Below are 12758 nucleotides of genomic sequence, written 5' to 3'. Positions count from 1 at the left end.
AAAGTGACTTTATTTCTCGTAACTATGACTTCGTATCTGTGCAAAGTGACTTTATTTCTCGTAACTATGACTTCGTATCTGTGCAAAGTGACTTTATTTCTCGTAACTATGACTTCGTATCTGTGCAAAGTGACTTTATTTCTCGTAACTATGACTTTGTATCTGTGCAAAGTGACTTTATTTCTCGTAACTATGACTTCGTATCTGTGCAAAGTGACTTTATTTCTCGTAACTATGACTTCGTATCTGTGAAAAGTGACTTTATTTCTCGTAACTATGACTTTATATCTGTGAAAAGTGACTTTATTTCTCGTAACTATGACTTTGTATCTGTGCAAAGTGACTTTATTTCTCGTAACTATGACTTTGTATCTGTGCAAAGTGACTTTATTTCTCGTAACTATGACTTCGTATCTGTGAAAAGTGACTTTATTTCTCGTAACTATGACTTTGTATCTGTGCAAAGTGACTTTATTTCTCGTAACTATGACTTTGTATCTGTGCAAAGTGACTTTATTTCTCGTAACTATGACTTCATATCTCTGCAAAGTGACTTTATTTCTCGTAACTATGACTTCATATCTGTGCAAAGTGACTTTATTTCTTGTAATTATGACACATTTCACAGATTGACTTTATTTCTCAGAATTATGACATTATATTACACAATGTGAGTTTATTTCTTGTAATTCATACATTGCATATCACAAAGTGACTTTATTTCTCATAATTATGACTGTTTATCTCTCAAAGTGACTTTATATTTCATCGCTGTGATTTTATACTGCACTGTGGCACTTTTTATCTCGCAATATGGCTTTCTAGTCTAAACGTGAAGTAAAAGGACAAACCCTTTGATATATCCCACCCAAACTTCCTGCTTGTACACGGATGCACATCAACACAGGACATACATTTGCATTCATTGAAATCATTGCATGGGGTCATTGAAGGCATGATTACAGGCCTAGTAAACAACTCGGGAAGACATGGAAAACAATTTCAACGTCAACAGAAAAGGTAGTGTGAGATAGAACAAAAACAGTCTGCATTATAGTGATAAACTTATCTTGATTAACATAAACATATCTTCTTTACTACAGACCACCACCTAAATGAAAAGAAACTTAAAGCAAATAACTTAAGGCGGGGACAAACTCTGATACTATATTAGTTTGAAGAGGTACGACACATAATGGTCTCTCTTGTTTTATAGTCTAGGTTAAAGTGAGCAGACAAAATGACAAGAAGTGTGTGTCAGCCAACAAGCTATTCAATTAGCCTACTACCCCAAACATGCTGTGTGTGTGTGTGCTACTTTGACAGATTAGCTAGCACAGAGCTCTAGTTGTGTCTCGTTCATGACCCTTTAAAGCCTATAGATCAACTCCCACAGACCTGCTAACACACATACTGGTCTATTCCATCAAGGCTCAGGGATTGGATAGTTTAATGTAGGCTAATCTGATCTAAATTCAAGAGAGGTGTGAGACAGGTCTCTCGTGTGTACATGTGGACAGAGAGAGAGAGAGAGAGAGAGACAGGTGAGGAAGGGATTGGAAGAACAGTTGAGGGGTGCTACATGTATGAACTAACACTTAAGATAGCCTTATTTTAAGGGTCAGGGGTCAAATGAAGAACAACATTAAATGCTTACTTTAATCAGGTTTAATCTGTCATACTGTAAAGCAATGAAAACAGAATGAAAAAAAATGAAAAAAACAAGGAGAAACTGGAAGCTCATTTAATGCATCCAAAATTCTGTTATCCAATGTGACTTAGAATGCATGTGTGCGTTCTCGAACCCATAACCTTGGTGTTGCTAGCATGCTTTACTGCCAAAAACTTAATAAGCTGCCTACCTAAAAGCATTTTAAACACACTCCTGTGCTCCAGAGACAGTAACATTTTGAAGTCTTGTAATATGCATTATTTTAGCCTAATTACAAGGCTTTATTGCTAAATAAGTAAATAAATAAATGGAGTCAAGAGCAATGTCTATAATAAATAAATCCAATGCAATCCAATCCAATACGGTAGAGTTGAGAAAAATGCCATAAATCATCAATATATGCCAAACTAATTCATTTAAGTATTCTAACTAAATCCAATCTACAAATAATTGGAATTAAAACTACTTAAAATGCATATTTAATGTAGGTTTGCAGGTGCTATATTTTTGTCTAGTCTTCAAGACATTAGTATAGCAACATGTTAACTGCAAGCTCTGTTGATCTCATGTGCTTAACAGAGAAAGAAATAAAGGAAGCCTTATGCTCTGTTTTGCATGGCATTGATTAATAATTTAAAGATATACGCACTCTTTTACTACATTATTGATTAATACTTTATTGATTACAGGAAGCATAGTCAGGCAATTCCTGGGTTGGGAATTCCCTCTGTTGGAAATCAACAGACATAAATCATCATCTGTCTGGAAAGACAGGGGACTCATGGGACTACCACTGTCGGTTATCCAGCCGATTCATCACACGGCACTCTGATGTGATCAATGAAAAGACACATAGACTAAAACTGCTATAAGCCTGCAGGTCAAATGTTTAATTCAAATAAATGTATGCAGTTACAAAAGATGAATAATCATATCAGAGTAGCAAAATCACCTAGTAAAATCTATTTCATATACATGAGGCTGGTCCTCTCATGGTGAAATCACATGACCAGTTAAATTATAGCTGCATGACTAATAACCACGATTTCTTCTTCTCTTAATCATCTTCGAAAGTGGCCTTTTTTTTTCATTTGACATTTTCATTATCTTTGGTAATTGGTAACAAACCTCCATGAGCATTCATGCTTGGAGGTTGCCAGATGTCAAGTGTTTAAATCCCCCAATAAGAGCTTTTCTCTTAAATGGATACATTTTCTTCTCAAGTGTGGCTTAATATTCCCAACCTGACAACGTTTTGCAATTAAATCTGTGCGCATATCATCTCAATGACAATCTATAATAAATGCAAGCGTCAGTCTTGACTATGTTGTTTGAGAATGTGATTGCTGAATAAATGCACTTAAGCAACCTCTGTGCCACAATACAAAGTCTTTTTTCTCGTTTTAATGAAAAATACAAAAAACAACAGAATTTGGAATTTCATTTTGATTTTCTAAAGGTTTTACTAGTTTTCATAATATAGCGAGGGTTAATGCATATGACAAATATGTGACCCTGGACCACAAAACCAGCCTTAAGTGTCAATTTTTCAAAATTGAGATTTATACATCATCTGAAAGCTGAATTAATAAGCTTTCCATTGATGTATGGTTCAATACATGGTTTAATGATACAACTATTTGAAAATCTGGAATCTGAGGGTGCAAAAAAATCAAAATATTGAGAAAATCGCCTTTAAAGTTGTCCAAATGAAGTCCTTAGCAATGCATATTACTAATCAAAAATGAAGTTTTGATATATTTACGGTAGGAAAATTACAAAATATCCTCATGGAACATGATCTTTACTTAATATCCTAATGATTTTTGGCATAAAAGAAAAATCTGTAAATTTGACCCATACAATGTATTTTTGGTTATTGCTACAAATATACCCCAGCGACTTAAGACTGCTTTTGTGCTCCAGGGTCACATATAATAAAGTAGATGACCCTGCATATGAGTTGGCATTCTCATGATTGGTGCTTATGTAAAGTACAATAATTCTGATTTTTTTTTTTTTTTTAAGTAATCAGTTTAACAATCCTCATGCAGCCCTAAGTCAAACACGTCTTACTTTATCTCTTTAACCTATTATCATACTACTATGCAGAATCATAAGTGACAAATATGCCTGCTAACGAGAGAAATGAGTCTATGTGTGTATTTTTTAAACAAACACTTGGACACACACTTGCATTCACACAAACAGACAGAGTCAGACAAGACACATCAATAACACTGAAACAGACTTCAGAACGGCCACTGGAGCAGGAATACAGATACACAGAGTGAGAGACTGAGTGACGACAGAACAGAAGAGAGAAATGCTTACTTTGGAAAGTCGCTTGTGAGACTAGCATGCATCGAGGAGAAAAACAGAAATCAGAAAACGGCACACAAATCAGAACAACAACAAACAGCGAGAAGAACATGATAGTCAAGTTTAGATCAAAGACATTTTCAGCAAAAGTATCAAACTCTAGAAAGAAACAGTACAGTGAGTGTGAAAAATGAAAGGAAACAGGCAGAACAAGCGACTATAACAGTTGAAATGAGACAGACAGACAGAATGATGATGTGAGCTAGTCTGGACTCGGTGCACTGCATTTATTATTACAAATCATTACACATCATCTCCCCATTCATTCAGTCACCTGTTTAATGACACCCGTTCATTCATTCATTCATTCATGCAATTATTCCAACATGTGAATGTGATTTTTGAGTTGGCATTGAAAGCTACATGAACAAATCATCGGCTGTTTGGCTTGATTTTTGTTTGTACTGAAAATTAATAAATTATTGAAATATGACAGATGTCTTCGAGATATTCTCAGGAAATTATGCCATTTGAAGGTATCATGTGTTCCCATCAAGAAGGTCTATAATACCTATATAAAGCTATCTATGAGCATCACAACAGAATATAGCACTACTTTTGAATGTCTACCAATAGAGAAAGATGGGACCAGATGGTGTAGTTACGACATGTTCCTAACTGGACTAACTGGACAATGCTTATTTAAAATCATTTAATATATTTTACTGTCTTATGTTTGTAACCCAAATTATATTTAAAATAATTAATTTAGTTTATGTATTTATTTCATTTTATTGTATTTTATTGTATGTTAATTTAAAAGTGTAATATATATATATTGGGGGTTGCACCGACTAATCGACTTCAATGCTCTGCCATGACGTTTTAAGCTTGACATCGACTAGTCACTGGTCCTATATTATAGAGGGCACAGCACGTCCTGTTTTTGCTGAGTTAGAGGTGTTCCTAGGTCAACATATTTTGTTGACCCTGGAACAACATTTTAATCCAAAAATGTAGTCTTGACCATATCCCTACACCTAAACCTAACCTTAACCATGAGTAATCTCTAAAATCAGAGGAAATGATAGATGAATGACACTGATGTACAAGCACCAAACTCTGATTATAAGCCTAAACTTCACAAAAACTGTAAACTGGTTCTTCAAATCTGATTGGTTAATCACAATGTGTCAGTCCTGTGCTCCTGACTTTGTTGTGTTTTGTTCCGTGTCTTGTGTTTTCCTTCCCCACATGCCCCATGATCTAGTTCAGGGGTGGCGAACTCCAGTCCTGGAGAGCCGCAGCCCTGCAGAGTTCAGCTCCAACCCTAACTAAAACTCACCTGCCTGTAGCTTCCTAGTAACCGTTCAGACCTTGATTAGCTTGTTCAGGTGTGTTTGATTAGGATTGAAGCAAAACTCTGCAGGGCTGCGGCTCTCCAGGACCGACGTTCGCCACCCCTGCTCTAGTTTCTCCCATGTCTGATTATGTTCATTGTTCCCAGGTGTTTCCTATGTTTATGATGCGTTTTATTCCAGGTGTGTCTCGTTTGGTTCTAAGTTCTTAAGCCCTGTGTTTCTCAATGTCTAGCGTCTGGTATTGTTCGTCTATACCCTCTGCTACGTGTGCGGGTCTTGTTGTATAGAAAGACTTTCTTCACGGATTCCTCATTGTTCCCAGGTGTTTCCTATGTTTATGATGCGTTTTATTCCAGTTGTGTCTCGTTTGGTTCTAAGTTCTTAAGCCCTGTGTTTCTCAATGTCTAGCGTCTGGTATTGTTCGTCTATACCCTCTGCTACGTGTGCGGGTCTTGTTGTATAGAAAGACTTTCTTCACGGATTCTCCTATGTCTCCTCGCTCCCTTGCTTCTCGCTCATTCACAGTAGCAGAAGTTCTCACTTCTGCTGACTGACATACGCGGAAGCCGTTCTGGCGGATGACGTAAGACGTCGGCGTTGCGTGATTAGTGACGAACGCGGAGACAAAACAAAACAAAACGCCATTTACGGATTAGAAGCACAAAAAGAGGATTTGTTAAGAAAAGAGAGACTCTCATTCAAATGTGTTTTTTTTTTGTTGGAAAAACTAATACTTTTATTCAGTAAGGGTGCATTACATTGCACAAAAGTGACAGTAAAGATTTTATAATTATTATTTTTCAAATAAATGTTGTTCCTTTGAACTTTCTATTCATCATTGGATCCTAAAAAAAGGTGTCATGGTTTACACACACACACACACACACACACACAAACAGCACAACTTCTATCAAGTTTGATGATAATAATAAATAGTAGAATGATTTCTGAATGATCATGTGACACTGAAGACTCCAGTAATTGTGCTGAAAATTCAGCTTTACATCACAGAAATAAACTACATTTTAAAATATATTAAAACAGAAAACAGTTATTTTAAATTGTAATAATATCACAATATTACAGTTTTTACTGTATTTTTAATCAAATAAAGGCAACCTTGGTGAGCAGAAGAAACTTATTTGAAAAATAATAATAAAAAAAAATCTTGTGTTTTCTATTACAATGGTACTACTTAAGTATTTTCCAATATTTCAAAGTGTTCGGCAGTGTTACTTTTAAAATAAATCACAAAAAGTATTTTATTTTATATATTATATAATATAATAGTATAATTTTTTTATTATAAATGGCACTGTTTCCTGAGAATCAGCCTTCACTGAAGTTCTGTAATTTTGGTTTGGTTATGATTATATGTTTACACTGATTCAAAGACTTAAATGTAATTTTCTCCTCAAGTAAATGATTCCATATCTTTGTACTGGACAAAAATCTTTTTTGTAGTATATTTAGGTTTTCTGAATGTTGACTGCACAGTCTGCACTTAACTTGATCTGAAAATCTTTTTGCTGACTTTACATGTAAATTTACAGCTCTTTGTAAGAAACACACAAAAGGTCAATCCGACTAACTCTTACAGACAGTATTCCAGTAGATTTTGGTACTAACACATGATGCTTAGCACAAAAAAAAAGAAAATCAATCTTGTGACTTACAGTGCATTCAGGCTATACATTTTTTATAGCCTGAAATTGATTTTCTTTTTTTCCCTGGGAATTGAACCCACAACATTTTGCGCTGCTAACGCAATGCTCTACCACTGAGCCACAGGAACACTTAAAATTAATTAAATTTAAATAAATGGATTCAATTAATTATATATTTTAAAAATATTATATAAATAAATTCAAATATTTTTAAATAGAATGTTATAAAATATTATATTAAATTTACATATTTAATTTAAATCAAAATGGCATATTATATTTGACCAAGCACAAGCAGCACTGACAAAAAGAAAACTCAAGTGACAGAGCAAAATAAACCCACTTCAAACATCAGTAACCTAAAAATCCCCCACAAATGCCACTGATCAACAAAAGTCCACCTTAAAAACACCACTGCCCTTAACAAGTCCACCACAGACAGACTGATGTCATATAACAGACGCTAATACACACAATAAACAATTGATAACCAAGCCAATCAGCAACAAAATCAGCACAACTTCACTGTTCCGGGAACTCCAGACATCAGCCTGCATCTAAAAACACAGCTCATTTAAGACGACGATCTAATCAAATTAACACACATACCAAATTTAACATGCACACAATGCCACTGATCAACAAAAGTCCACCTTAAAAACACCACTGCCCTTAACAAGTCCACCACAGACAGACTGATGTCATATAACAGACACTAATACACACAATAAACAATTGATAACCAAGCCAATCAGCAACAAAATCAGCACAACTTCACTGTTCCGGGAACTCCAGACATCAGCCTGCATCTATAAACACAGCTCATTTAAGACGACGATCTAATCAAATTAACACACATACCAAATTTAACATGCACACACACACACACACATGCTTACACAAATATATAACCAAACTGCATGCTGACTCGTCCCTGTGAATGCTCAACTCTCTCCAGTTTTCAAAGGGAGCAACCTGGTCACATTATAGGCTCTTATGCAAAGTCTTACATCACTACTAGCCCATCACAATTGTAAAACGAGGTCACTATGCTATTCTACAATTTCAGCGAGGCCTTGTGTCTGTGTGTGTGTGTGTGTGTGGTCTGATCACAGTGATTTGCACAGAAAGCCGCCCACTGTGGCATGTCAGGTACACTGCTAAAGATGCATGCTAATCATAGCGTCAGTCTAGCAATCTGACAGACAGCATGAAATCACTGCTTTCATCGATTTTACATGCCAGGAGCAACCTAGAGAGGGAGAATAAAAATGTTTTTTGACTAAAATATATATTTAAAAGCAAAAACTAACTTTTGTACTTTTTCCACGTTCATGACTATGTTTCTTAACAAACTTAAGTATGCTTTTAAATACGTGCACTTAAAGAAGTACATTTATTTTACATGTGTTGACTTAAGTAAAGTATTTGATTATAATTTTAAATGTAGTGTGCTCATTGAAATATAGGTTAAATACTTTAAATGTGCTAAATTGCAACTTCGTCATTACAAATGTGTAATTACAAATATATTAACATGCAAGTTTCAATATGACATTAAAGTATATTTTAGTTTGCCATAACTGCTTGTCAGTACATTCGGCAGTACACTTTAACCAAATAATTATGAAAATAGATACAAAGATGTACTGAAGTCCTACTAAGTGGGTCACTTTGCACTTTTAAGAGCAACTAACTGCATTTAATATAAATTAAAACTTTAATTCTAACATGCAATTACTGTAAACTGTACACACTTAAGCATGTTTTTTCAGTATATTATAAGTATGCTAAAGTGTATTTCTTTTTCACAAGGCTTTTGATATAACATGCATTTAGTAAGTGAGTCATATGCTGAATCCTTCACCGAATGAATCCATCTGAATCAATAGCTGCTTTAATAGATTCAGTCAGTTTATTTAGAGAACGATTCATCTGAATGATTCAAACTGGTTCCTCCAGAGATTGTGAGTCTTTCTGAATGATTCATTAAATCGAATCAAACTGAAGACAGCATTGTAAGTGATTTTAGGTTTTACTATCCTATTCAGTCCATCAATGATGGCAAAACCTGATGTATACAAGCACACACATTTACGAACCTAATGAAGACATTCTATAGACTTGTGTTATTTTCATATACAGCTACTTATAAACACAATAACTTAACCCCAACTTAATGCTAAACAAAAAACTTTCTGAATTTTTACAATTAAAGAAGTCTTCACACTTTCTCATTTTCTTCCTTGCACGTATTCACCAATCAGATCTCAGAAAAACACTTCATAGTAGTTCCTTCCATCCTACTTTAAAAGGTAAATGTGTGAAGGAGGATGAATTTCTGTTTGTGTGAGACGCAGTCAAGCGGAGAGGGCCGACCATCCTAAGTAATGGGAATGCACACACACACACACACACACACACACACATGCTTACACAAATATATAACCAAACTGCATGCTGACTCGTCCCTGTGAATGCTCAACTCTCTCCAGTTTTCAAAGGGAGCAACCTGGTCACATTATAGGCTCTTATGCAAAGTCTTACATCACTACTAGCCCATCACAATTGTAAAACGAGGTCACTATGCTATTCTACAGTTTCAGCGAGGCCTTGTGTCTGTGTGTGTGTGTGTGTGTGGTCTGATCACAGTGATTTGCACAGAAAGCCGCCCACTGTGGCATGTCAGGTAATGCTCAACTCTCTCCAGTTTTCAAAGGGAGCAACCTGGTCACATTATAGGCTCTTATGCAAAGTCTTACTAGCCCATTAGCCCATCACAATTGTAAAACGAGGTCACTATGCTATTCTACAGTTTCAGCGAGGCCTTGTGTCTGTGTGTGTGTGGTCTGATCACAGTGATTTGCACAGAAAGCCGCCCACTGTGGCATGTCAGGTGCACTGCTAAAGATGCATGCTAATCATAGCGTCAGTCTAGCAACTCTGATAACACACACACACACACACACACACACACACACACTCGCAGTGCCAGCTTTTTTCCTTTCACTGTAGTCCTGCCAATGAGTGAATATGTTTCCATGGAAACAGTCAGCGCAGGACTGGCCAAGTTTGGAAGTGGTTGGGCTCCACAGGGAAGAGGAGAGAGAGAGAGAGAGAGAGATGGTGGAATGTTAGATAACAAACGCAGGCGCACAGCAGAGCAAATGTGCTTTGATGACGTTATCAAAAATGTGAGAACCAATCAGAGATTTCAGTTCAGCATCCGAACACAATCAGATTGACAGGTGCATGACGCCGCGATGTGTGATGTGTGTGTTTGAGCGTGCATGACAGGACAGCTCTGCTGTGTTCATGTTGCTATGGTAACAGGGCTGTTTTGCAATATTCAGAGTGCAGCGCTAAATATAACAGCTCACATTGTCGGCTCTCCTCGTTTGACTCAACACTCTCTCCAACAAAGACATTTCCATTCATACTCTTACATGTTTACTATGGCTTCCAATAAAATATCATTGTAAAACTTTTCTCTCTCTTTTTTATTTTGAAGGAAAGTAGCAGTAACAAAACATAATTCTATCCCATTCAATTTCCACAAAGTTTCTATGGTTTTTTCCAGTCATACTTGATTACTGGTTATCGTAGGCTGTATAGTTTGTACAATACATACATATAGTATAATATACTATAATTTTCCAAAATGTAAATTTTTTTTTTTTACAATTATATATAGTTTAGGGGCCAATTCGCACTATAACTATCAACTGCAAGTTTTGCCTAAACTCCTAATTTGCTGCTTATTAATAATTAGTAAGGTACAGTAGTTGTTAAGTTTAGGTATGGGGCAGGGTTATGGGATCTGAAATATGGTCATGCAGAATAAGGCATTTACATGTGCTTTAATAATCAGCTAATATGCTAGTAATATGCATGCTAATAAACTACTAGTTAATAGTGAGAATTGGTCCATAAACAAAAGTGTTGTTTAGTTTTCCAGTTTTGGAAATCCCAATTTTAGGATCTCTTACTATTTCCAGGATTTTCATGACTGAGGGATCCCTATATGGTATTTTGATGAACACTATGGCTGTTTTTGTTAGATACCATTTAGAAGTTAGCAAAAAAGAAATAAAAATTAAAATAAACAATACACTGATTTCAGATAAACTTTCTACGGGACAAACAGGCACCTTTAAAAAGAATGATCTCACTGTCGCTTTATTGTCAATGGACCCCAAAACTTCTGTGGCCTTTCTCTGAACTGTCACGGGTCCAAACAAGAACGGTTCTGTCCAGCTTGCCATGGGAAGGACTGAGGGCTGTTCCGGAAGGCTCTGTTTTCTCTGCAGTACTGGCTGAGCGTGAATAATTACCAACTGCTAGGACCCCTCTTACACACACACACAGAAGTCGTGGCCTAATGGTTAGAGAGTCGGACTCATAACCCAAAGGTTGTGGGTTCGAGTCTTGTACTGGCAGGGATTGTAGGTGGGGGGAGTGAATGTACAGCGCTCTCTCCCACCTTCAATACCACGGCAAGGTGCCCTTGAGCAAGGCACCGAACCCCCAACTGCTCCCCGGGCGCCGCAGCATAAACCCCCAACTGCTCCCCGGGCGCCGCAGCATAAATGGCTGCCCACTGCTCCGGGTGTGTGTTCACGGTTTGTGTGTGTTCACTGCTGTGTGTGTGCACTTAGGATGGGATAAATGCAGAGCACTAATTCCGAGTATGGGTCACCATACTTGGCCACATGTCACTTCACTCATGTCACTTCACACACACGCGCACACACACAAACACACACACACACACACAAACAAACACACACACACGCACACACCAAGCTCTAAAAGTCTGCTGAGAGAGGAAACCAGTCAGGCTGCACCTTACACAAAACCGTTTTCTTAGCCCATTAGTAAACAGGTTTTTTTTTTTTTAGCAAAAAGCAAGTTAAAAAAAACAAACAAACATATATATATATATATATATATATATATATATATATATATACTCAAACATTATGATATATTCTTTACAAAAAATCTTGTCTTCAGAATGTTTACATCTTGTAACTGGAAAACATGTCTGAGAGAATGCATGTGTTTATGAGTGTGGATGTGCGCTTTTACTCTCAAACAAACACTCTGAGGTTTAACCATGAGCCAGATCAGACCTGTGTCACTCAACCTGTCTGTCTGTCTGTTTCAGGATGGAAATGTAAACAACACCTGCTGTTAATATACAGCTAAAAATACAGACTGAACAACTATAGCTTGGTTCATCTTAAAAACACACATTAACAAGAATACATGCACACACCGCTATCAGAAAAAAGTACAACGCTGTCACTGGGGCAGTACTCAGTAAAAAAGCTAAAAGGTACATCATTGTACAGAATTGACCCCATAAATGGTGCATATTACTGTAGTATTTTAAAAGTACATATTAATACCTAAAGTGTACATATTAGTACCTTTTTAGTTTTTTACATCTTAAGATAGCACCCAAGTGACAGCTTTGTCCTCTGTATAATATACAAAATAAAATGTAATATAACATTTCATTTATAAATTAAAAAAATAAAACACACAATAGATAGAATAGATAGAGAGAGAGAGAGAGAGAGAGATGCTTTCTGCTGGCTTGGTGTACAGAGCCGTCGGCTTGTTAATTATTCAGTCTTGATGAAAGAAACCGATCTGACATCATTTACTTTCAGTTCACTTTACAGCCCACACGCACACATAAAAACCCACACCCAAACAGACACAAGT

At 36.4% G+C, this 12758-nt stretch overlaps 1 protein-coding gene across 1 annotated transcript in view; it reads right to left on the bottom strand.

Annotated features, from left to right (window-relative positions):
- Positions 1–11287, bottom strand: part of LOC107560129 (GRAM domain-containing protein 1B-like) — a 39486-nt gene extending 28199 nt beyond the window's left edge. The window contains exons 1-2 of the mRNA XM_016244212.1: positions 11195–11287; positions 4007–4027 (exon numbers count right to left, since the gene is read on the bottom strand). Coding sequence (XP_016099698.1) covers positions 4007–4027; positions 11195–11287 — 114 coding nt within the window. The remainder of the gene's footprint in view (positions 1–4006; positions 4028–11194) is intronic.
- Between the last annotated feature and the right edge of the window lie 1471 nt (positions 11288–12758).

This window comes from Sinocyclocheilus grahami, unplaced genomic scaffold (assembly GCF_001515645.1).
Source record: "Sinocyclocheilus grahami isolate Dianchi unplaced genomic scaffold, SAMN03320097.WGS_v1.1 scaffold711.1, whole genome shotgun sequence".
Taxonomy (NCBI): Eukaryota; Metazoa; Chordata; class Actinopteri; order Cypriniformes; family Cyprinidae; genus Sinocyclocheilus; species Sinocyclocheilus grahami.
Note: the sequence above shows the minus strand (reverse complement) of the source record. Positions and strands in the feature narration are given on the sequence as shown.